Source organism: Podarcis tiliguerta (assembly GCF_965153285.1).
Source record: "Podarcis tiliguerta genome assembly, chromosome: 12".
NCBI lineage: Eukaryota > Metazoa > Chordata > Lepidosauria > Squamata > Lacertidae > Podarcis > Podarcis tiliguerta.
The window spans coordinates 41,081,123-41,107,164 of NC_139545.1; the positions used below are offsets into that span (position 1 = coordinate 41,081,123).

A 26,042-nucleotide genomic window follows, 5' to 3' on the forward strand; every position below is an offset into this window, starting at 1 on the left:
TGGTTGAACAATGCTGGGGACATGACTAAATCCTATATATCTTACAAGTCAACAGAAGATATGCATCTTCTAAATACTGCTCTAGAAGCTGCTGAAGTTGATTACATTGAGAAGGCCCAACACAAGAAGTGGCTTCAATCTCTTTCCTGACACAGAATGATCCACTATGTGATGTGTAACAATGTTCTGCATACATTAACAACCATGGATTTGCCTCAGACTAGTGAGCTCAACAATCTGTGTATGACAATATTTATACTGACTGTGGCTTGATGCTTTGGTGAGGAAGGAGAATACTCATTCTCAGGAAAAGCGGTCTTTGAAGCAACCGGAGAATCCTAAGGAATAAAGATGTATTGAAATATTTATAACACAGAAATAAAGTAGAATGTCCTTAAGCTTTACAGAATTTGGACATAACAGAAAATGCGTCTGATACTGAGATACTGGAATGACAATGAGTTATGTTCAAATTAAAGCAGTCATTCCTTTCATTAATTTTTCTAGTACAGTTTTTTCCTTGCACAAATTTAATTATCTACCAATACTATCTATAGATAAATCATATGTCAGATACTAACTTGCTCATGGTGTGTTGGGAACAAATACGCAGGATTAGGCAAGAGAGGATCAGAAGAATTAGTTGGCAACTGTAAAAATACAAGAACTATTTTAATATATCATTATTGCTTCATAGAGTCTGTTATCTTGAACATAATAAAATAATGTATATTCCAATGTCATCTAATCAGAACTGATTTGCATCCTTGGAGAGTGTCAAGCTTTTGAATTATGCATAAATTATGCATTCCACACACACACCCCAAAAAATCTGCTAACTTGAAATATTAAGGAGGTTAGAAAGAAAGTGGAGACATGTTTCCTGAAGGCAGGCCAATGATCATTCTTTGTTAAAAAGCAGGATACAATTCCTGCAGGGATAGCTGATACAGAAAGAACTGCTTTGTAGTGAAGTTTCTTTTCCTGTGTTGTTGGCAGCTATGTTACCAAGAGAAATTCTCTTTATGCTTGAGGACAGGGTAAAGGTTCCTGAAATTCATACCTATCTCCATCCAAAACTCTTGTTCAGTTTCTTTAGTACTGAAAAGATTTGTAAACTTGGGCATTAAAAGGCAATTCCCTGTATTTCTGATACAGTGGTACCCCGCAAGACGAATGCCTCGCAAGACGGAAAACCCGCTAGACGAAAGGGTTTTCCGTTTTTCGATGCGCTTCGCAGGACGAATTTCCCTATGGGAAAATGTCTTGCGAGTCTTGAGATTTTTTTTCGCTCCCCACCCCCTTTTTCTAAGCCGCTAAACTGCTAATAGCCTTTTAGCAGCTAATCCGCTAATCCCTTAAGCCTTTAATAGCCGCTAAACTGCTAACAGCGCTAATCCGCTAATAGGGTTGCTTCGCAAGAGGAAAAAACCGCTAGACGAAGAGACTCGCAGAACGAATTAATTTCGTCTTGCGAGGCACCACTGTATTAAGACATAAGCACCAACACTTATGTAGCCAAAATGGCACCACCCATACACAAACAGAAGACAGGGCAGAAATGCACAAGAAGCCCAGTGGGAAAACCCTGAGAGAAGGACCCCAAGAACTGCCCTTGTGCAGTCACTAACCACAGAATGCTAACTTGACTTGGGGTCAAGGGTGGAATGGAAAACCAGATCAGAGGAGGGCTTGGCTGTGAACATGTGATCTCCAGGATGCAACATTTTGTTGCCAGTTCCCTTTTTTTTTTTTTTTTTTTTTTTTAACTCAAACGCCTTGCCATCTTTGGCCAGATTCATCTTTGCATATTCTGTTTCTTAGATTCCTTCTGATAAAAATTGTCTTGAGGAAACTTACAGTATAAAAACATCCAGTACAGGGATAGCAGCAAAAAATTCATTTTTCCAATACAATTCTAAAAGCAATACCACTGCCCAACCCCCCCCCCCCCCCACAATAGAGACACATACCATAACTACAACAAAGCAAACCAATTTAAACATCCAATAGAACAGACTGGAAGAAGAGTTGTTTATGCCAGTGTCAAGCAGGCTTCACTAGAGAGAGCACAAACAGGGGGCCACAACCCAAAAGACTCTCACAGTCGTCGTCCCTCCCGAGCTTTGATGCCCTTATTGTCTTCTGCTAGGATATCTCAAGGACCTCCTGTTCCCATATGATTCTGCCCAATGGCCATCTTTGGAGACTTTGCACTACTTACACTCTCTCACACACATGCAATAGTGGTACTGTGGGAGACTAACACAGTGGTGGCCAAACTTGGCCCTCCAGCTAATTCTCATCATTCCTGACCACTGGTCCTGTTAGCTAGGGATGATGGGAGTTGTAGTCCAAAAACAGCTAGAGGGCCAAGTTGGGCCACCACTGCTTTAACACAATTGTCTCTCATTAGTGGGTTCCACATTATGCAACCCTCTCCCTAAAGAAACATATCTGGCCTCTTCACTACTTCAGTTGCAGGAGACAGTTCCAAAACATACTTTTTCATATAACTGCAGAACCAGAGGGACAGGCGACATCTGCTGCTTTGCATTGGTGCCTGTTGCTTTACTGTTTGGTCATCCTTGCTCCCATTGCTTTGTCTGAAATTTCTTTTTTATTGTTTGTAATCTTCATCTTACATAGACTGTGCCTTGAGATGTTTTGTGTGTGTTTTTAGATACGAAAGCAGCATATAAATGATGTCTAACCAAATAAAAATGTTGCAGTTGGTGGCCATGTACACCAAACCATGGTTTAGTGCATCATGCACAAGCTGGAATTAGCCTTAGGAAACCTTGCCCCTCCCCACTCCTTCCATACGGCCAGGAGGTAGACTGTGTTTGCTTTTATTTTCCTTGAATATTGGCTTGCCGCTGCATGCAAACCAAGTATCATGGTGTATAACAAACTCAGGTTAATTTAACAAGCCGATTTCATAACTCATGGTCTGAAATTGGCTTTGTTTTGAAGCTGTCCAGACTTGATTATTAAATCATAAGCCAGGGAGGCATACAATGAGACAAGCTTTGGGGAAATTGAAAATAAACAGTGCTGAACTACTGTTCCTGGTCACACAGGAGGAGCTGAGGGAAGGGAAAACCACATGAACCTGAGGCTCACTTGAGCCTCTTTCCAGCTCCTGCTTAACTATGACTTTGCAGGCCACTGAGCTCAGGGCAAGACACTGAAACTGCTGCTGGGAAGACAGCCGAGGTAGGAGCCCAATTCCAAAAGCTAGCAACTCCATTATCAGGGGTACAAGGCAAGTTCTGTACCACTGACTTCTTTAGGAGAAAACAAGTACAGCCTGTCGTAGCAAAGTTTGCTTTAATAAGAGCACATTTGAAATGAATTGTTTTTCTAAATCTAACACAAAGTAAACAATCTACATTAATGTAAGGAAGCAAACATAACTGTGCAATAATTATTTCGCTGAAAACACAATTAGTCAGGCTAAGAGTGCAGCCCTACACCCACTTATCTGGGAGTAATCAGTGCAACTTACTTCTGAGTAGACAACTTATAGGATTGCACTGTATGTAACTTACAGGGATCAACCTAACCATTTTGCACCAGTGTTTTTCTTTTCTTTTTTAGTGCACAGTAAAATAAAATATATACATAATAAATAATACACGGCAACTGATCAGACTCCAGTATGTTCTTTAGGACATCCCTACCTTGTCATTAGTGTCCAACACAATCGAGCTGTGCCTCCATTTTGTTAAAACTATTGGTTCCTGTAGCCTCCTGTCCAGACTCCTGCTTTTAATAATCTCCCTTTGCTGCTGTGGCGAAGCATTAAACTATTAAAAAAGAAAGCAGAAGGAAATCCATACACTGTAAATGTATTGTACTGAAACAAAGGCAGGTGAAGCACATGCAACCCACTCTTAGCTGCTTTCATATATACAAACCTGCAAAGAGAAAGGCTACACTTCCCCCCATGTGTCATCTCTTTCCAGAAGTTTGCCTGGGGCCTGGCGCATTGCAGCATGCCACAGCTTTTAGTCCTGAAATTATTCAACTGAATAAGGGCTCTGGAGTGTAATGGCCCCACTCGCATCAAGATATGAAGGATTTCCAACCAGCTACCTGAATATGCAGCAAAAGGTATTCATAATGCATGCCAAAGGGAATCTAAACCCAAAGCACTGTGTCGAGGCATGCCAGGGATGGAGCCATGCAGAACCAAGGATGGAGACACATGAGGCCCTTATATATCCCACCCACTACGGACTATTCAAGTCTTCATGTACACAAGTTTAATTTTAAAGGAAGCAATTTTACAGGAAGGGAAATAGCTACATAGAAAACTTAGCCTGATAGTTAAAAAATTAAAAACTGGAAGCAAGGAAGCCAGTCAACCAACTTTTGCAATTGCTACATCTACATCAAGGCCTGGCAGCTTTTCATATTTGAAGGTAGCTTAAGTAGCAGCAAGTAGTGCAGTTTCTCCTGTGCAGCTGTAGGAGGCACCTGCCATTTACTTATGTACAATTACATTCATTCAATGCCCTTTAAACATGCATGGTGCAGTCCTTTAGCTAATATAAATTTCAGATACAGCCCTTAACTGGTGACTAAGTTGCACACCCCTTGTATATAAACATATATAAATTACTGGAATAAGCTTACAGGGCCTTAATAAACCACACTGTTTAAGCATTTTAGTTGAAGGGATGATTTGGAAGAAGCAATTTCAGAGCAGAAACCTAAAATGGCAACATTATCTAACAAAGAGTAATATAGCAATTTAAACAGACTTCCTCTTCCCTCCCTCTCTTCCCCTCCTCTTCTTCTGTGCCCAGCCACCCTCCTAACTCTTTGGTATGTTAGGATGTCTTGCTTAGTCTGTTTTTTAAAAAATGAATAAAAATTATCACAAAAAAACAAAAAGTTAGCCTCAAAGAAAGGAGTAACTTGGGTCTTGCTTCACATGCTACAGGTTGCATCCAATGAAGACTTACGTCAGAGTAATTCCAATGAAATCAATGGACTTAAGGCAGCCATGACAACTAGTCTCAATATGTCTGTTGTCAGGATGACTTCATTGAATGCAACCCAATGTATTAAAAGTTTTTGAACATTTAAAAAGTGCAGCTGTTAGGGTTGCCATGTGTCCTCTTTTTTCCAGGACACGTCCTCTTTTTCAGGGGTAAAATTTATGTCTGGGTGGATTTTTTATATTTGCGAAAATGTCTCTGGCTATACTTTCTGGATGAGACAAACATTAACCAGTGGTTGAAGACTTGCTTTCCTCTTCTCCTGCCACCCTCAGCAACATATCTCAGCTTCTATAGCCTACATATAGTAGGGGTATTTAAAATGAGTTGTCATAGCGTCCTTTCTTTTGCTCTTCAAAATATGGCAACCCTAAACTGGTCTCAGTCTAAATCAGTGTTTCTCAAACTTGGTTCCCCAGCTGTTGCAGGACTACAACTCCCATCATCCCTGACCACTGGTCCTCCTAGCTAGGGATGGTGGAAGTTGTAGTCTGGGGAACCAAGTTTGAGAAACACTGATAAACCAATGGAACATGATGATTTTCCATGCAATTAAGTATTTAATTTGACCTGGGAAGAAGTGGGGAGGGGATTTATGTAACCTCGCCCCCACTGCCACCATTGTTCAATTCAGTGGTACCTCTGGTTACAAACTTAATTTGTTCTGGAGGTCCATTCTTAACCTGAAACTGTCCTTAACCTGAGGTACCACTTTAGCTAATGGGGCCTTCCACTGCTGGCACGATTTCTGTTCTCATTCCTGAGGTAAAGTTCTTAACCTGAGGTACTACTTTCGGATTAGCGGAGTCTGTAACCCGAAGTGTTTGTAATCCGAGGTACCACTGTATTAAAAGTGAACTAATTTATAGGGCTACTGGAAGTTACCCTATCAGCACAAGATCCCAACCTGTAACAGTGAACTATACTATAGCAGAGGACAGCAAGTGTGGCAGGAAGATTCAAGGACAATAAAAAAAAAATTAAACATTTCAACATAGCATAGTATAGCAGAGCAACTGGGAAACACTGGCCTGCAAGCACTTTAATTGGAGAACAGCCTTTACCAAAGGTGTCATGGGTTTTGAAGATGCTCGAACTCAGGATGAAAGGGAGAAACGCGCTAAGAGGAAGGCACACTTGGCAAACCCTCACCATGATCAACTCCTGCTTGGAAACCTACATCCCCACTGTGGATCCAGAACTGGCCTCCACAGTCACTTACGGTCTCACTTTTAAAACCATGTTTATGGAAGACCATCTTACTCGGCTACGAGTGATTGCCAAAGAAAGAAGAGGAAGAAGCATAGGATTAGTATAAAAATAATATTTTAATTTGCAGAATATGGATAGACAGCTTTTCAGACTCAAGCACTGCTAAGAGTTGTTTCTTTTGGTTTTCCAATGTATTTATCAATTTAAAAAATTGGTGTGCTATGAGCAAATTTTTATTCTGAAAGTGTGGCCCAGAGGAAAAAAGCTTGAGAACCAGTGCTCTTAAGAGTCTGAGCTGCAATATTAAAGGTGAACTATGCTCCCGGGCATTCATAAGCCACTTTCTCCCTTAGGGGTTTTGTTCCCTTGGAGTTTTCCTTTCAGATTTTGTGTGTCTGCAGGTATTTTGCAAACCTCCAGTGTGCACACACGCATAGCCCAAGCCTGCTTATCCTCTCTCTTGTGTGGGGATGTTGTTATTTTGAATGCACAACCACACACATGGGAAAACTCAAATCTGTATTAGAATGCTATATAAACAGAATTCTGAATTGTGAAGGGAGGTTTCTTTGCCATTAAATCAGCGCAGGGAAAGGCAAGGCAGACTGGAAATGCTGAAAACACTCCCATATTTGGCTGGAGAACAATCAGTAATTATTTTTTTTACATGCACAATAGAGAAATTAGAATCAATTGAGGTTTTCTATGTTAACTTGCATGTTACTGGAAAGTATTACATTTCTTAAGTTAGGCAATTATATCCCACCTTTTTATGATAAGATATACACAATGTTTCTTATAAAATAAAAATATGTATACATTATAATGATCCTAACAGCAAAACAAAGAGTGTAAAAAATGATATTAACAGTGTCCAGAGACAGCAAACTAAAATCCATATAATCATAGGCTCTGACTTTTTAAAAATGCTGTCATAATAAAATGGTTTTAAGTGCCTGTTTAAATAATTAAGAGCCTGTGATCATCATCATCATCTTTGTGTGCCTCCTCTAAGAGAGGTCCAGAGGATGGCAACATGAGAATGGGCCTTTTCTGCAGTGGCTCCCTATTTGTGAAATGTTTCTCTTTCTCTTTGGCTGATTAACATTCTATGTCCTTTAAAATGTGTCGGAGGGAGGAGAGTTATTTTTTGTTTTTATTATGTATTTTGTGTTCTCATTTTGTACTTTCATGTTGTGAACAGTCCTGTGATCTTTGGATGAAGATAATAATAACAAAAAAGAATTTGAAGCAGGCAAAGAGGGGACCAAGCTATTCAAGGAAGGAGGAAAATGCTATTCCATAGTTCAAGTGCCACAAATGAAAATGCCCTCTCAGAGTTATATGAATTTTAACTTCGTTTTCGCTCTCAACCATTTCTTCTCTTAATTCTTTGATTGGAGGACTCTCCCCTGTGGCATAACTTCAGGCAAAATCTTTTATTAATACCCAGCAACACTACTGCAAAAGTCAATCTAGACACACTCATGTTTTTCCTAAAACATCCTTTCTGAGTAAAACTGCATATAATTTACAGTTCTCTCACTTAAATAATTTTCTGAAAAATCTCTAGAGAAGTAACACTATTGACTACACTGAAATAGACTGGGTTGGAAGGTAGTTCTGGAAGGTCCCACAATGCTCCAAAACAGGAAGAAACAGCAAAAATTCCTTCCTCCCCCCCCCCCTTCACGCAGGAGCAGCAGCATCGTGTGAGTGAATTTCCACTTATGGGAACTTGAGACCCATCCCATTAACATTATGAAAGGATGAAACAATACAGAAGAGAAAGAGAGATACCTATTCCTCTCAACCTCATGAACAGGACAGGCACATAAAGTTTCTGAAATAAGGCAACAGAGACCACATCCCAGAATATATCCAGACTACTCATATGGCCTGGTTACTTGGGGGGGGGGGGGGTGAGGGGTTACACTACAGCTGCTACGTGCTGAGCAGTTCACCTTCACAAAAAGAAAGCAACCGGAAAAGAAACCAGAGGGAACGCCAGAACTAAATGAGAGCTCTTTGGAAACCTTCATCTTCTCAATTGCAGGTACATTTTCAAAGCTCTTCTCTGCTCAATGTACGGTGGAGTTTTCTGCCCATTTTAAAAGTACCGTTTCATTGTCAACTTCTATGAGTTTGGACGTGTGAAGTTGCCGCAGAGTAATCCCGTGTTTCTAACTATACCAGTTTTGTCCTCATTTGTAGTGATCAGAAGTGAAGACTGCCTTAAGTCTTTGGTATAATGGTCAAGTGCTATCTCTACACAGACAGAGCATGCCTGCTTATGGGTTTTTATAATATACAACCTGTCTGCTTTGAGAAGCAGTAAAACTGGGACAGATGAGCTTTTTGTGTTTGTTTGTTTGTTTGTTTGTTTGTTTAAAAAACCTTGTTACTTCAACAGCACACACCCTAAAATAATACATAATGTAGAATACTAAGTAAGGTAACTGAACTGCACGAAGACTAACAATATATTTTGTCAAGATCTGCAAGTCCTATAATCTGAACAGGTGCCGAACTGGAAGGGATGGAGATGATATGAGGGCACTGCCACTCTTAAGGGAACATTGGCATGTGCTAGAGAGCAGCAACTGACAGGATGGATGCAGTTAGAAGATCTGACTGTCAAGGAAGTATTTCAAATACAAAATCCCAGTGATGCGTCAACAGAGAAGGTGTATTATAGTATAGTAAAGTGGAAGGCTGATCGCCAAAGAATTGATGCTTTTGAATTATGGTGCTGGAGGAGACTCTTGAGAGTCCCATGGACTGCAAGAAGATCAAACGTTTCCATTCTTAAGGAAATCAGCCCTGAGTGCTCACTGGAAGGACAGATCCTGAAGCTGAGGCTCCAATACTTTGGCCACCTCATGAGAAAAGACTCCCTGGAAAAGACCCTGATGCTGGGAAAGATTGAGGGCACAAGAAGAAGGGGACGACGGAGGACGAGATGGTTGGACAGTGTTCTCGAAGCTACAAACATGAGTCTGACCAAACTGCGGGAGGCAGTGGAAGACAGGAGTGCCTGGCGTGCTCTTGTCCATGGGGTCATGAAGCGTCAGACACAACTAAACAACAACAACAACAAAAGTGGCTCCAAATCATCTGAGTTGAGCCATGAATTCACGAGATGGTCTTAAGCAAGTCACCATCTCTCAATTCCGGCCTTCAGTCTGTAATGTGGAAACAGTATTTTAAAGAATTGGGTTTTTTTACAGGACTGTTTTAAGAATTGCTAAGGCTATGTCTGAAGCAGTATATATTTGCTATGAACTGACACAGTAATATTACCAGTCTTGCTTTGCCAGTTACAATCAATTTGCTTAGGCGATAAGAGATACCCCATGTGTCCGTATGGATTCCAAACCATGCTGAAATGGGTAGTAACATTCTGTGAATTAATTCAACCCATGCAATGCCACTTACACTGTTATTCATGCCTACAAACTTTTGGTTAAGGAGTTGGGGTGGGGGAGTGGAGGAAACAGAACCAGTCATGTGAGGAAAGATGCGCACACATGTTATAGAATAGCTATCTTAGTCAAAATTAACAAATGAAATTACTCTTGGGGAGTCATGTGCTATGTTGTTTGTAGGAAGGTGAATAAGAAAGGTGAAGCCTATTTTTATTCTCTAGTTTTCTGATAAAGTAGCCAGATTAAGAATTGCAAGGGGGAGGACTATTATTTTACAGATGTCTCTGTTTTGGGCATTGCATAAATCATGGGGTAAGCACCCGTGACTCACCTGTCTGCGGTAGGTGGGGTTTGAATTTCCCTCCGTTTTCCCCCTCAGCTAATCCTCTCCCTCTGCTGTGAATGGCTGCAGAAGGTAGACCGTATATGAGCCTACAGTACATACAAAAGATGCCTCCTGCCCATGCAATACTTACGCAACCAATTAATCAAATCTGTAGTAAGGCCACACAGAAAGACACTAGTGTCATACTGGACTTAATTACATTGGTCTATGTAGGCAATATTTGAATTGAATAACTTTGCAACTCATATGTTTTGGAGTACAGATTTACAAAAATAGGAAGGCTCCTTCTATAGCAGGCTTTCCTGATGCTACAAATCATAAAAGACAGGAGTGGCAGCTGAGATTTTATACAGCAGAAAAAGTTGATACCATGGCTTACAGATAATTTCCCAGTCTATTCAGAGGCATTTTAGTCCAATTCCATTAGGCTGGTATCATAGGTCAACATAATCCTACTGTGGTACAAGCCAAGCCCCTCTATAACCCTTTCCCTCTAGAGTACCATTCTTGAGGTACCACTATGATAAAAATATGTTTACTAAATCTAAAATATTACACGGCACTTCCACGTAAAATAATGGATTGCTGTTCCAACATTTCTACAAAGGTGCATGAAGATTTTTCTGCTATTCCTTGACTCTTAATTTTCCAAATTCATTCCCAAATCCACTGGTAACAAACAAATACAAAGTATCAGAATTAACATTAGAAGTGTTCTCATTCCAATGCAGAGAGCACAGAATGTGACACTATTGATATTCCTGGAACCTTCCCTAGCATTCATCTCTGTTATTAATAAGCAGATAGAAATAGTCAAGGCTGTCTGTAAATTAGCATGAGGGGGAAATGGATAACAATCCTAGATGTATGTGGCATAACTGATTTCCACCCCTTCCCCAATCAAATCACTTAAGTGTTTTTCTTGCATTAATTGATCCAGTACATTTGGTTGCAGACTAAAGTTGGCAGCTATGTTGCTTGCTGAGTATTCCTTCTGGCTCTCACCTCAGGCTAGAAACAAAGAACTTGGTTCATTTCTTATTCCTCTCCAAGTTTGCCTTGTCTAGGATAAGGTGAAAGGACATGACAGGGAAGACAGAGATATCTAGCTTATGCGTATCATACCTCAGTGAGTTAGTTGTAGAGCCTGATGAAGAATTTTCAGTTCCCCAAACCTAGTACTGAATTCAAGGAAGCTATAGGCATTAAGAAGAGTGCCACAAATGTCAGGAAAATTACCGTATTTTTCGCTCTATAGGACACACTTTTTCCCCTCCAAAAATGAAGGGGAAATGTGTGCGCGTCCTATGGAGCGAATGCAGGCTTTAGCTGAAGCCTGGAGAGCGAGGGGGGTCGGTGCGCACCGACCCCTCTCGCTCTCCAGGCTTCAGGAAGCTATCCGCTAGCCGTGGGAGACCCAGCTCTCCCACGGCTAGCGGAGACCTTGCCAGCACCCAGAAGCTTGGGGCGCACTGAGCTCCGCACGCCCCAAGCTTCAGGATTAGCGCAGCGCACCTGGGGGGGGGAAATAATTTTTTTCCCCTTTATTTCCCCCCCAAAAAACTAGGTGCGCCCTATGGTCCGGTGTGCCCTATGGTGCGAAAAATACGGTATCCAAATTAAGATTTGCCAGTATCATTAAGAGAAAAATCCAATCTTGTGTCACTTAAAAACACACACAAACACACACAGTAGTTTGTCAAAGAAAATCAGCCCCTATATACCGTACTTTTCGCTCTACAGGACGCACCGGACCATAGGACGCACTGGACCATAGGAGGGGGAGAACGGGGGGGGGGATTTTTTCTTGTTCTCCCCCTCTAAAACAAGGTGCGTTCAAGGTGCATTCACCCAAAGCCTCCGGAGCGCAGCGGGAGTGTTAGCACTGTGCTCTGGAGGCTTCAGGCGGCTACCTTGGAAGCTTGGAGAGTGAGAGGGGTCGGTGCGCACTGACCCCTCTCGCTCTCCAGCCTTCAGTGAAGGCAACTTGAAGCCTCTGGAGCATGGCAGGAGTTCCCGCTGGGCTCCGGAGGCTTCAGGTTCCTTTCGACCTGCTCTTTGGGGCTGGCAGGGGGAAGCGCTTGAGGCTTGAGGCTTTGGGGACAGTGTTTGTAGCCTCCGCAGGGCAGCGGGGTGAAGGCACCCCGCTGCCCTGCGGAGGGTTTGCGCAGCTAACCCCAAGCTAGAACAGTGAGCCAGAGCGCTGCGCAGCTCTCCGTCTCCCTGTTCTGGCTTTGGGCATAGCCGCGCAGCCTGCATTCGCTCTATAGGACGCACACACATTTCCCCTTAATTTTTGGAGGGGAAAAAGTGAGTCCTATAGAGCAAAAAATACGGTATATTGAGTCTCATCTTTTAATATATTAGTGTATGGGCCATGTCTTTAAGTTAACATTAAAAACCTGACAGTACCAAATTATCAAAGGCTTTTCACCAAAGCCAGACTAAACGTCTTTCCTTCTGCAGTGCTAGCTGTCAGCTTGAGAGGAGTTCCCTACCAGGACAGACTTTGCTCGTGTGCTCAAGACATCGATTCTATAAAACATATTTTGCTGCACTGTGCAAAATATGAGCAAGACAGGGCTGAACTGATATTACCCTTGCTGGTACCTTTCCCGGGAAAATCAGAGGCTCACTATGTCAGGTTCCTATTGGAAGACCGGACAAATGCTAGAACATTAGCAGTGGCAAAGTTTTTATCGGTGGTTGCAAGAACCAATGATCCCTATCTTTTGAACAAAATGCTTGTTTAACCTGGAGGTAGGCTGTATGAATTGTGCATTGCTCTGTAATGATTTGTTGGGTCTCTGGACCGTAATAAAGGTCTCTGGACCGTAATAAAGACTGATGAATATATCAGTGGCCCCGCGGTGATTTTAGCTTATAAATTTTATTGTCTAATGTTTCAATTTGTATATTGAGGAGTTTCTATAGCTTTGTGCAGATTAGGTCATGTTTTGATAAAGTAAATGTTTCAAGTTTTTGTATCAAACTAGTATATATTTTATTGAATGACATTGCATACATTGCAGCAGCCTTTGGCTATAAGCAATAAACTTGACTGACTGAGTCTCATCACCTACACAACAAGTGGCATCGATCCTAGTAGTCTCAAGTGCAGTAACATGACAATATTTCATCACAATACAAGGAAGCTCTGCACAAAAATGACCAATATGCTTTTCAGAAATAAAGAGCTCTTTGGCCAACACTGAGGTTGAACCTGTTGCATGGTATCTGTTGTTAGGCAGCCCAGGGTAAGCATCCCAGAGTGACACACATTTATTTCCAAAGCTCATAATCAGCATTTTGGACAGAATCAAAACCAATGAACCAAAGATGCATGTCAAGAAGAGGTAAAAGACTGGGATATGGACCTAGAAAATGGACTGGAGGAGCATGGTTTAGTTCCATGTCTGAATATAAACAGTTCTGAATGATAGGAGATACCTAGAGATGGAGTGTAACTAAATAACTTAAAGTGTTATTCTACAAAAATGATACATTGTGCCCCTTTCCCCCAAAACCAGATATTTAACAAAATGGTTTGACTTATGACCAACTATGCTTACATGCCTGAAATTCCAGCCTTTTGCTAATGATAAAACTATACAATCATATCAAAATTGAGCCAAATTGTATCCTCAATACACATATCAGTAAAACACACCAAAATCTCAGGCTCATCTTCTAACAACAAGATGTAACTGTTCTGCAATTATAGGGCTGGGAAAAAATTTTCTGGCCTAGAACTTGGTCTACGCTGTACAAGGCTTCCAATGGAAAGGCCTGGCCTTGCAAACTGCTATGCACATTGATGTCAAATATTTTAATGGCAAAGGATTGAAGAACAAACTCTGAAAGCAGACGTCTCCAATGCCTTGAAGGATTTGGAGCCATATTTTGAAAACAATGGCATATAAAGCCTAAAGTTTTCAATTGTTTCCTGCATTCTTTTGTCTCTCAGAGACCTCTCTCATGCCTTTTCTTAAATTTGGAACAGCTTTGCCACTCAATGTTCTTCAAATTAACATTCTCACATCCCCATGATGTTCTTCAAAAACAGACTTTCCTGCACTGTAATTATGGATGCATCAATATGCTGGGAAAATGTGAGAAGAGAATATGTGTGCTCTGAAGTTAGTTCCAAATATTTTAACTTCATTTAAGGAGGAGTCACAGAGGCAAAGGAAACACAATTCTCCCAACATCTCAATGAATCCATAAGCACATTTGCCAATTCCTATTTTCCGTGCACTGTTCTTGTTCGTATGACTGTTCCCTTTGCTTATGGTTATGCTGAAAAGCAGCTCTTTGCAGAGTCAATGGCCTTATTTCAAGGTGTTTGTCCACTTATGTGTGCGGGTGGGGGGGGGAGAGATTACAAATAATAACTGGGACTCTTCAACAAAATGTTACAGTGTATTCGTGTCACCTCAGGGTGCAGCTGAAAGGGTTGGAAAAAAGTTAGCATTAAAGCCAAAACTCCCTGTTCTAACTTGGATCTTATTTCATGTGCCGTTTTAAAAAGCATCAATAACTGATGTTCAACCAGTGCACATGCACATCAGGAGAGCATGTGGCTTCACCATGCATATGAGTACTGAATTTGCCCTGGCCAGCCAATGCACAGCTTTGGCCTGCAGTATTAACAGTGGAATACATTGCACAGCTGCCCAAAGTTCAGAGTACCACCTCTCTCTAATAATAGGCATTGCAGACTTGTTGTATGCTACTCTCAGCTCAATCTCCAACTCAGGTATAAAAGCAATGGGGAAATACTGCAGGGTTGTTGTGAGTTGCTTTCACAGCATCAGCTCAACCTGGAATGCCTCTAGACAAAACTACAGGACTGTTACAAGCCAATCAGAGACTACCGTATTTTTTGCCCTATAGGACACTTTTCCCCCTCCAAAAATGAAGGGGAAATGTATGTGCATCCTATGGGGCGAATGCAGGCTTTCGCTGAAGCTATCCGCAAGCCTGTTCTGGGGGCTGGGGTCAGGGGAAGCTTGGGCTTCTCCCGCCCCAGCCCCATACCTGGGGGGGAAATATTTTTTTTTCTTTATCCCCCCCCCAAAAAAAACTAGGTGCGCCCTATGGGCCGGTGCGCCCTATGGGGCGAAAAATACGGTAATTTGCAGAATTCAGTTAACTGCACTGCAGGGCAGTCATGAACTACACTCTCCCAGCAACTGCCCTTCCTAACAGGCAATTTGCAAACAACAAGGCGCATTAGCAGTTTTTGTATTAGCAAGTTTGTTTAAAAGAAAGAAAAATATTTCACACTAAATAAGCAATGAGTTAGAAAGAGCAGTGACTCTCCTTCTAGCTACTACCTTGGGGGGGGGGGAGCAGGTGTCCAATTCCTGCCACATTAAGTCTTGGATTTCTATGGGTGCCTTTCACTTCTGTCCTTGGAGACATTTAAAAATAGTTAGCCATTGTGAACTAGGAAGTGACCCACCCAGACATTGAAATGATTGCCTCTAACTGACACTTGCTCAATCTTCTTTCACAATCTCTTGGAGGGGGAGAGAGAGGAGAGAAATGAAGGGAAATACAGCCAAGGAACAGATGCCAAGGAGATACAACAACCGTCTACCTCCCACTCTCCTCCTCGCCCCATGTGTGTTCCTTGCATTCTCTCTCAGCTATAGTCTCTCCTGCCAGCTGATCAGCAGGGTCTGGAAATCTCCTGGGCTGCTTCAGCCCCATCTTCCAGATCACTCACAGCTTCCCGTCAGTTCCATTTTCACCCTCCCTTCTGGTTTTCTTTCTCAACTAACTTAATGTTAGCAAACATGTTCAGTCCTCAATGGACCTGGAAGGAGGGTGGGGAATAATACTTTTTTTAAAAATTCTAAAAAATCTTGGGTTCCCACTATGCCTGGGGATATTCTTATTGAATGTGGGCGTGCCTAAGTTCTGGGGCAGGCCCAACAGGATTTTTGTTTTTTGCAAAATCGGTTTCAAGAGGATTGCCAAATAGCAGAGTACACATCAACACCTATTCCAGAGATATAAAAAACCATGTGTTTTGGGATGAATTGCAGCAAGATACAGCTTTTGATCGAAGCTGGAAACATTGTTTTCCTTTGGTTACTCACTTTTGGCAGTGCCCATTCTGACCGGGATCCATCTGCATTGTAGTAGTATGGCCGACCTTGTTCATCAACATGCTTTATCCACTACAGAAACAAAAGTTAATAAAATACTTAATACAAAAAAACCCCAGATCTTTAATTTATAAATATGTCAAATGGGAGAACAGAAATACTTCAGATTCTGAGCCCCTCCAAACATACAGACAGAAAACCTCTATTTTTATATATCCAGAGCTGGTTAGAAAGATCCATGGAATCACATCCAGGAATAGGGAGGGGGTGTTAAAAGGCCATCCAGCCCAACCCCCTGATTAGTCCAGGAAATCCAGAACTAGAGCATTCCTGAAATATGGCTGTCCGATCAAAGCATTTTGGCCACATACCTGGAACTATAATAAATGTATAGTACACAGTATTTTGTTGCCACAATTAATTTATATTGTAAGAAATAATAATTGTAATGATTTAAAATTCTGCTTCATACACATTTAAGTCCATGTGAAAATCTTCTGCCTTAGGCAAGAACCCTATATGAGGTGGGCTAACTTTATTTTTCCATAGTATAATTTTTTTAAACTAAAACCCCTATCCCACAGCATTTTAAGGTAACAAAGTAGGAGTGCATGCTTCAGAACAATAGACAGTTAAAGGCATAACTAGCCATGTTACCCAATCCTGAATAGACACTTTTTCTTAAGAACATGAAAAGAACAAAATCATACCACGTTTTACTGAGCCTAACCTCTTTCAGGAGAATCCCAGAAATCAGGAGGCACTAAGCAGTACACCAAAATAAAAAAATCACCCACTTGTCCACAAAGGCATAACTGTCTAGCTTCTACATATTCTTGTTGTAACACAAGGCATTCCCATACTCCCAATAGTCAAGTGGAGCGCTTCTGCAATCAAGAAGAGCTCTACAAGGTATGCATTTCAACAGAGGCCCAAGTTCTTCACTGAAGTTAAAGTAAAATTCATTCTCTCTCTCTCTCTCTCTCACACACACACACACACACACACACCACATTAGGACATACAATTAACAATAGTTTTCCAAAGGATATGATCCTAAGTGCATTGATTTAGAAGTCTTATTGTCTGTAATGGTGTTTTTAGGTGCAGCGTTTGACTCATGACTATCATATAGTACTAGGAAAACTTAATCTTGCTTAAGGAAATTGGATGTACATTTCATTCTTTTTAGTGGAAGAACAGTTTACTGTAGGCTAAATGCCCAACTATTATAACTGAAGGCAATTCTCCACTACCTGAATAGTTATAACCAAGCAAACAACAACAACCGCCCCCCCCCCCACTGAACACACTGCATCTAAACAGAACAAAGCTTTGGAGAGGAAAGAGGGAAATCCACAGGAGTCCCTGATCTAAGCAGTATCTCAGAACTCAGTCTCTCACATAGCTCTTCAGATATATCCATCATTCAAATGCAGCACAGCTTGTTCTCACAGTATTTTGGGAGGTGGGGGAACAGAATGAAAAGCAGGAACAATGTCTGCTGAGTCTGAATAGAATGGCACACACACTGGAACTAGATTTTGCTTTTGCTCTCTTTCTACTCACACTGCTAGAGGGGGATAAAAATGGGGATCAGTCAAAACAGCCAGTATCTGTCCAAGGGGACAACAGCAGTATAGAGCTCTATTCTGGAGGCAGCACATGGCACAGCCCTGTCCCCAAGACTCTCCACTTTCAGAGCAAGAGACCTTGGTTCTGGAGACCGAGTGTGTCACCATTTTCCTCTCTTTTGTAGGAGGAGATAGTGAGTGTAGTTTGTCTTGCCTTGTGGCTAGTGTGACCAGGCACACGGTTGTTTTCGATGATGATTTAATATAGAAATCTCCGAAGTTTTAAACATTATGCTTCTCATAATTCAAATATTGAATTTTATAGATGACATTAATAGGATAGTAATCTGTTTATTCCAGCAGGGAGGGGAGAACTGCATCTCCTTCAAGCATCATTTTTAGAGTTACCTTTTGTTAAACAAACATGTAACACATTAGGAAGGGAAAGCAGCTGTTGATAATGAAATATTATGCAGTCCACAGATAAGAAAATCAATTGAAGTTTATAACTTGCCAAACATGATACCGGGTTGGTAATACATATTCAAAACTTTAAAAATTTGCTATCTAACATAAGAAACCTACAGAGTACATATAAGACTGTACAATGACATTTCTAAACATATTTTTTTTGCAGGAAAAGTGGGAGCTAAACACAGTACAGTCCTAATATATAAGAGCAGTTTCTTAGAGACCAAACAAAAAAGCGCCTAGAAATGAGCAAAAAACAAAAATGTTCAAGGGAGTGGGAAGAAACTGTCACTAAGCAATACTTTTCCACCACCAATGACAAAATCACACCTATTTGAGTTCTTACTTACTAAATTTCTACTAGCTTAGAATATACGTGATGAAGAAAAGTGTGTACCTTTTCCTTAGTATAGTCACTGGTATATAGCGTTTGGCCATGTTCATCCAACTCTTCTGACCACCCTTTGGGAGGAGAACCATACTGACTATCTGACTGGCTGTTACAAGAACTGTAGGAGTTTTCTTGTGATGAAAGAGTCTATAAATGGTCAAACATACAGAAGTATTGAGAATTTATATTAGGTCAAATTCTAGAAGAGGTTAGAACTTGATTAGAAGTCAAAACTTTAAATGAAAAATGAATTAAGAGGCAGAAAGTGAAATACAATCTACTTCCAAGGGAAAAGGTCAGGTTATTACTGAACAGAAAGCTTTTGGAAGAGATTAGTCAGGTGAGACTCACATGCCTTTTGGGCATTTCAAAGTTGAAAAGGAATAATTTTAGCTGAGATTACATTAGAGGAACAATACACGTCCTACTGAAGTCTGAGGCAAAAAAAGAAGATCCACATGAGCTCTGATGAGAATGTGGTTGCAGGTGGGCACTTGCAGGTAATAGGCAGTGGATGGGAGTATCTAATCTGGACGCTCCAGCTTGGGCACAGTGCAACAACCAGCCTGCAGATTACTGGCAACTTGTTGAGAGAACTGCGCTGCCTGCCAATCACTACTGGGTCAGGGACAAATGTGTCTGTGTTAACTCACAAACCCCTAAGCAACTTTGGCCCAGAGCACTTTAAGCCCCCCAAGTACTGCTTGATTCCTTATGTTCCACCTTAATAATTGAGATCCTCTGATAGGGAACTTCTGGTGAGTTCTTCACACCTATGAGGTTCAGTCGGCCTTTATGAAGGACTGTGTCTTTCCTGTGGCAGGTCCTGAGACCTGTGTAACTCCCTGCCAGTAGAGGCTTGGGAGGAATAACCCCTGCCTACTTTCAGACATCTATTGAAATCCATTACTCAGAAAGTCCTTTGAAACAGGAATTTCTTTTCCCCAACAAGCTTTTATCAAAGTTACTGTAATTTTGTACATTGTATACCATATGTTGGGGATATACCCTTGGGCTGGGGCATTGTTTGGTGGGGTTATTGCTGTTGGTTTATTATATCTTTATCTTAGACCCTGTGATTTATGTGAAAATTGTTCAGTCTGGTTGTATATTTTTTAAATGTTGTAGTTATGCATTCTTTTAATGTTGTAAGCCGCCTTGAGCATGGTTTGACCTGTGGGAAGGCAGCATGCAAATAAAATTATGCATGTATGTAGTATTTTTATGAAAAGTGTGATCTATAAACATTTAATATTAATATTTATATTTATCATTCTGTCTTCCTATCAATTTTTCCCTGCCAATGTTCACTGCTCAGCAAGCAGAAATGGACAGTTCTCCCACCAGAGAGATAGTAAGTGCAATGCCCCAGGGTTCTGTGTTTTGACATGTGTTTTTTAACGTGTTCATACATTATCTAGTGCTAGGGATGTGTAGTGAGGTAGTCAACCTGGCTGGTGATAGGGATCTGGTTGGCCACTGTGAGACGCATGACTAGAAGGGCTGTTCTTATGATGATACCCAACTGATAGAAGAGGTTAAAACAAAAAGTGTTTGCTGGGAACTCCAAAAAGATACATTTAAACTGAGTGACCGAGCAGTAAAATAGCAAATGGAAAATAGGCACATTGGGACAAAAAGAATCGTAATTTCACATATATGCTAATAGGATCTAAATTGCCAGTGACTGACAAGAATAAGACCTTGGTGTCATAATGGGTAGCTATGAAGAAGTTAATGCAGAAGCTGTGAAAAAGGAAAATTCTACACTGGGGAGCATTGGGAATAGGCCTGAATATATATCTCTATTTTTATCTAGATCTACATATGGCACTCCTGCCAACCTAGCAGTTTGAGAGCACGTCAAGTGCAAGTAGATAAATAGGTACCGCTCCAGCAGGAAGGTAAATGGCGTTTCCGTACACTGCTGTGGTTAGCCAGAAGTGGCTTAGTCATGCTGGCCACATGACCCAGAAGCTGTCTGCGGACAAAACGCAGGCTCCCTCAGCCAGTAAAGTGAGATGAGCGCCGCAACCCCAGAGTCGTCCTCGACTGGACCTAACAGTCAGGGGTCCCTTTACCTTTACCTTTTACATATGGCACAATCAAAATTTCAAGTGAAATTGAAATATGAAGAGCGACCACTACAAGCAGGACTTTCATTTAACAATTCTGAAAAAAATCAAGAAACCCCTCAAAATTTCATACTACTGAACCTCTGAACAATGTTAAGTGTTCTGCTGCGCTTATCTTAACTGAATTTAATGTACCTGGAATTTCTGCTGACTTAGTGAAATGCTGCTGCTTTGATAGATGTACGTAATTTATTTAAAAGCTTAATATTTTGATATCTATGCATTTTGCTGTTTTATATTTTTAGTTATATGAATTAATGAAAGGTTTGATAACTAAAAGTATTTGTTTTGTGATAATTGTTCTAGATTTCAAAATAACTGATACATTTAGGGAAAAATCTTTTGTTTGTTAACTATAGCTAATGTATACACAAATGTCAATTTATGAAATGTTTACAAATTTGTACATTTGTTGTATACAAAGATTGATATGTCTTCACTCTGAGCCGCTTTGAGCACAATGATGTAAAAGCAGCATATAAATACATTTTAATTTTTAAAAAATCTATATCCGGTACGGCATTTCAGGGGGGGGGGGGGGAATCAGATACTTAGTGAAATGGTTATAATTTATTCTCAATTTTAGGGATTTTTAAAAAAAATATCCAGTTGAACCCTGAAACATTTTGAAAGATGTTCTGAGCACTCCAAAAACGTGTAATGAATACATAAAATCTAATTCAAGGAGAATCACATCTCTTATTAAAGACCCTCAATAACTTTATTTTGTTAACTTAGGTTTAAGATATCAGTTAATGTTGTTAAATCTAAGGTAACAAAACTAAAAATGCTTAATGATTTTAAAATTATCAGATGACATACCAGTAATCCAACCCAACAAACAATGAAGAGGCAGAAATGTCAGTCAATAAAACTGGGGAAGGCAAGTGTATGCCACCTTAAAACAAGCGCAAGAAAAAGTATCACACACATGGATACACACAAAAGGAATAATGCTCTAGACAATAAATATACTTTTTACATTCCCCCTCCCCCCAAGCTATTAACAGATATTTTCTCTCAGTTCCACATCTTCCCTTTTGCTTTCCATATGCCTGTCAATATTTCCCCTGCCAACAAGCCCATAAACATTGACTGGACACGCAGACACATTTCATTAGAATTAAGGCCTTCTGTTATTGCTGCTAATGTTAAGACACATCAGTCACAACACTAAAAATTGCTTTTAGAGTATCTGGCAAAGACCCACACATATTACTAGACATAAGAAGCTAATTCAAAGTCATAGTGACCATGGAGAAGGAAACCAAGAAGCTCTTGCAGTAATAACATGTTAAAGATGTAACCGTCAATAAAACTGGGAAGGGTTTTCCCCTGCTCTTACTACATTATGGTTTAGTTTATACATCACTGCAAGCCAAACTATAACTAACTGGGACTGTGCAAACATGAGTGCTCCCACAGAAGAGATCCCAGTTGCTTTGATCCTCTGGGGTCTTTTTAAGTCTTCTCTTGTGAAAAGCTAAGCTAAGGTTTTGCTTAGTGTGTCATCCAAACCAAAACAAACAGTTCCGTTCTTTCCTTGCTAACCAGGAGCTGTGGACAAGATGGTGGTTGGTGAGAAGAGAGATTAACCTCTCTCTCCAGATGACATACTAAGCCAAACTTTGGCTTAGCTCAGATAGGAGCTCCTCACTGGGAACCCACACATTCATGCAGTCCCAGTAAACCATAATTTGCTTCCCACAACACGTGAACAAGGTCTGAGAAAACATGTGTCACCACTGCAGGCTAGGATGGGATGCTCCCTAAAGGGGGAAAAATAGGGTCAAGCGCTTCTGTTGCATGACTTTTAAGCAAGGACCATTTGATTAGACTTGGCTCTGATATCCTCCTCAATAAACTAAAACAAAAAGCTCAATGAGTGGTTCCATAACTGAGGTGGGGAAATTAAAACCACTGGTTGGTTGGGTTTCTTTAACTGAAGTTTGTCCACCATTGCTAGATGCTGTTAGCATCATTTAAACTTACCTCTTGATCTACTTGATTCACAGAGTCTGCTTTACTTATGCTTGGATCCCGAGTGAAACGTGGGGGTTTCCAGGTTCTCTCTTGTGTTCCTTTGTTGTAATAGTAACAGCGTCCTGTAGTATCTTTGTGGGTCTCCCATTCCCCATTAATTTGGATTGGAGGGCTTGTAGGTAAAGGTGGGAGTGCAGACTGAGATATTTTCAGTTCTTGTAAATTAGCATAAACTGGTGAATCTGGCCTTCCTTGGCTTGGTGGTGTGATTGGCTGCAACAAAAGAAATTGCATTTTACTTAAAATATTATGATAGTAACATTGAGAGCATTGCAGCAAAATGTGTACATCAGAATATGTGTTAAACGCCAAAGAATATCTCATCACAAGACATTTTTACAACACTTAACAGCCAAATAAACTGAAGCTGCTAAAAAAGAAAAAGGTAACCAATGGATTTAAAGAGGCTGAGATTTAGTTAAATTAGTTAAATCTGCATTCTTCTCTTCAACCCAAAGGTTCCAAGTGCAGTACATACACTATATCTAAATAGTGTTAGACAGAGGCCTTCATCCTTTTGGAGTGCAGGGGCATTATTTGGAGATCTACAAAATATCCATTTCACAGAAGAAAAACCAGCCAATGCTCAGAACGGTTTCTTCAAAACAACATGCAGCACTCTTGTACCAAAACTGACAACCATGAAAAAGGCAACCCCTCCCCACCTCAAAGGAAATGACCCTCCAATCAATCAATCGATCAAAACAAACAAAACTAGTCACTCAATTTCAAAAAAGCAAACTGGAAGGGGCTGGGTGCTCCATGGCATGCTCTGAAGATGCCCACATCGTCCTGAATTGGTCTGCTTTGAGCTGAAGTTTTGGACAAGAGAAAAAACGGAATGCAACAGCTTAGCCTAGAGCACTAGGGCTAACACCACTAGCCTTTGTGCAGAGTAAGTTGCTACATGAATTATGTGTGTGGAGGGGGGATTTATAGAAGACTTGTCATAGCAGAAATTGAGCCAGAAGGATCATTATAACTTTATACAGTGGAACCTCAGGTTGCAGATGTAATCCGTGACGGAGGCACGTCCTCAACCCGCAGCGTTCTAATCCTGAAGAGCCGCATTTGTGCAGGCGCTGGCACGATTCGGCACTTCTGCACATGCGCAAAGAGCAATTTAGCACTTCTACACATGCGCCAAAACCCAGAAGTAACCCATTCTGGTTTCCGGGTTTCCCGTGGTCCATAACCCGAAAACACGTAACCTGAAGCATCCGTAACATGAGGAATGACTGTACACATGTACAGTGAACAGCCAAACAATGACATCAAAAAAATTCTCCATCATTCTTCATCCAAAGGTCACAAATTCAAATTCAGGAGTCAAAGTCAAGGGTTTAAAAAACATGGCAAAGACAAATGTAATACAGGGAAGAGTTCTCTATAAAGGCTCAAAAACCTCCACAGATTTCACAGGAAGAATTCTCCCACCTACCCTCAAAAATTAAAGCAGATTCTACCACTGTATATCCCAAGAATTCAAAACATACAGGAATCAACATCCTTCTTTTTCAGGCAAAACTGAAGCATAATAAACCATGCACGATCATAGAAGGTTCTATGAAAATGTGAAAAATATGCTATAAAAAACCCTGTTCATTTCATCAGCTGTACACTACAAGCTAGTAGATATCCAATCTAAACTTAGGCACACCTAAATCCACTGTACCAAGGAATATCCAGTGCAACAAAAGCTGCAACCCACAGAATGAACTTTGCATGGTGCTGGTTAAGGATGCTCTTGGAGTTTGTACATGACTCATCACTTTATTATAAATGAATCCCCAGAACCACAAGATATCAGAAGTAGGGGTTTTTAGTTCCTACCGGTGGTGTGAAATTTTGCTTATCTGTCACTTATAGATATTTGTTTTCGCTTAATACTTGCAGAGGAAACAGTGTTGAACAGTGCTGCATATTTATTCCGCACCAAAGCAGTGCAATTGCATAAACCCATGATCTGTAAAGCAGTTCCGTTTCTACCAAAGTCAGAGTCTGTTTTGTGCATGTTTTATATTAGTGGCCAATATTAGGCCAGCATGGGATGCAGATTTAATATGTCAGGTTATTCATTTCAGCTTAGTCGTTTTATGTAAGTTTTATAGCAGGTAGATTAGGGGTTGCATAAGGACGCACCCAAGAGGCCTGCAGCAACCATAACAGCCAGGGATGTCGTTAACTGGAGAGTTTATCTTAACCTTTACCACAGCTCCCTCTCTTCAGCACAATGTCACTTGAACTGTGCAATCACAATTTCCATGTATGCAGATGTTAGGTGTGTTCACTGATACAGCACAACTTCTGAGTGCTGAAATTAGCACAGCTGGAGTTTATTCTTGGTTCTAAATAAAAAAACACACCATAAAAGTGAGCGTGTCTTTAGGCTAATCAAATTATAATCTCTAGTGCTTTATCTTTTAGGTGGCAATTCTACACACATCTATCAGGGGTTAAGTCCCATTGAACTCAGTGGGAGTAAGTGCTGAGTAAATATGCATAGGGTTGTGCTGCATTAACAAACTAGTATATTTGCTCGTTCTTTGAAAAAGATACTACACCATGCTAATGTCAACAGGGAAATACAATATCCACAGGACATTTAATTATAAAGAAAGGTTTCTGAGAGAGGAAATATCCTATTTGTCTTTAGCACTAGTAACTGGAAGGCCCCAATTCTGAGCAGCAAGATTCATTTATTAACCATTATGTCCAGTAGCCATTTCCAAATGTATCCCACACCAATTTGTATGTCCACTCTTATTTACACAGCTCTGTCTAAGTCACTACAGTAAGCCCAACAAGAAGGCACAACATATTTTCAGCTCCATCAAGCCCACAAAGTCATCTGGTACTTCTAAATTCTGAAATACTACCTACATTTCATCAATCGTAAGAACACTCAACTTCTATGTTTTGATTATTATACTTATATATTACTCTTAAATTGGATTCCCAGTGGCATCCATCCAGGTTACTGATGGGATCTGCACCAACGTAGGGTTAACTACTCTGTAGATTCAGGTTCTAACAAACCATTCACTGAGCAAAACTTTTCCTAATACTTGGATCTGATTTATTTAAGTTAGACTGCACATGTTGAAAAGCTTGCTAATGATACAGCAAGCAAAACACTTCAAATTCGCTATTTCTTTAAAAACTCTTAACAAGCAAGAGACTGCCCACTAGATGTCACTGTGGCGCCCAATACCTGTATATTAACTGAACACTAATTCTGTTAATTGCTTTCCAAACCACCTATTTTTATATGCTCCATGTGCTTTAAATAATTTTAGTTTGAGGTTATT

General features: G+C 40.6%; 1 protein-coding gene across 12 annotated transcripts in view; it reads right to left on the minus strand.

Moving 5' to 3' along the window:
- ARHGAP12 (Rho GTPase activating protein 12) overlaps window positions 1-26,042 on the minus strand; it is a gene marked incomplete at its 5' end in the record, with an annotated part of 60,714 nt that overhangs the window by 13,687 nt on the left and 20,985 nt on the right. For 2 of the 12 annotated variants that reach the window (XM_083406252.1, XM_083406248.1), the window contains 6 exons: window positions 264-338; window positions 582-650; window positions 3,687-3,812; window positions 16,109-16,189; window positions 18,560-18,700; window positions 22,681-22,944. In XM_083406252.1, the coding sequence (XP_083262378.1) occupies window positions 264-338; window positions 582-650; window positions 3,687-3,812; window positions 16,109-16,189; window positions 18,560-18,700; window positions 22,681-22,944 (756 nt within the window). The remainder of the gene's footprint in view (window positions 1-263; window positions 339-581; window positions 651-3,686; window positions 3,813-16,108; window positions 16,190-18,559; window positions 18,701-22,680; window positions 22,945-26,042) is intronic. The other 10 variants (XM_083406256.1, XM_083406255.1, XM_083406254.1 and 7 more) reach the window with 5 other exon arrangements.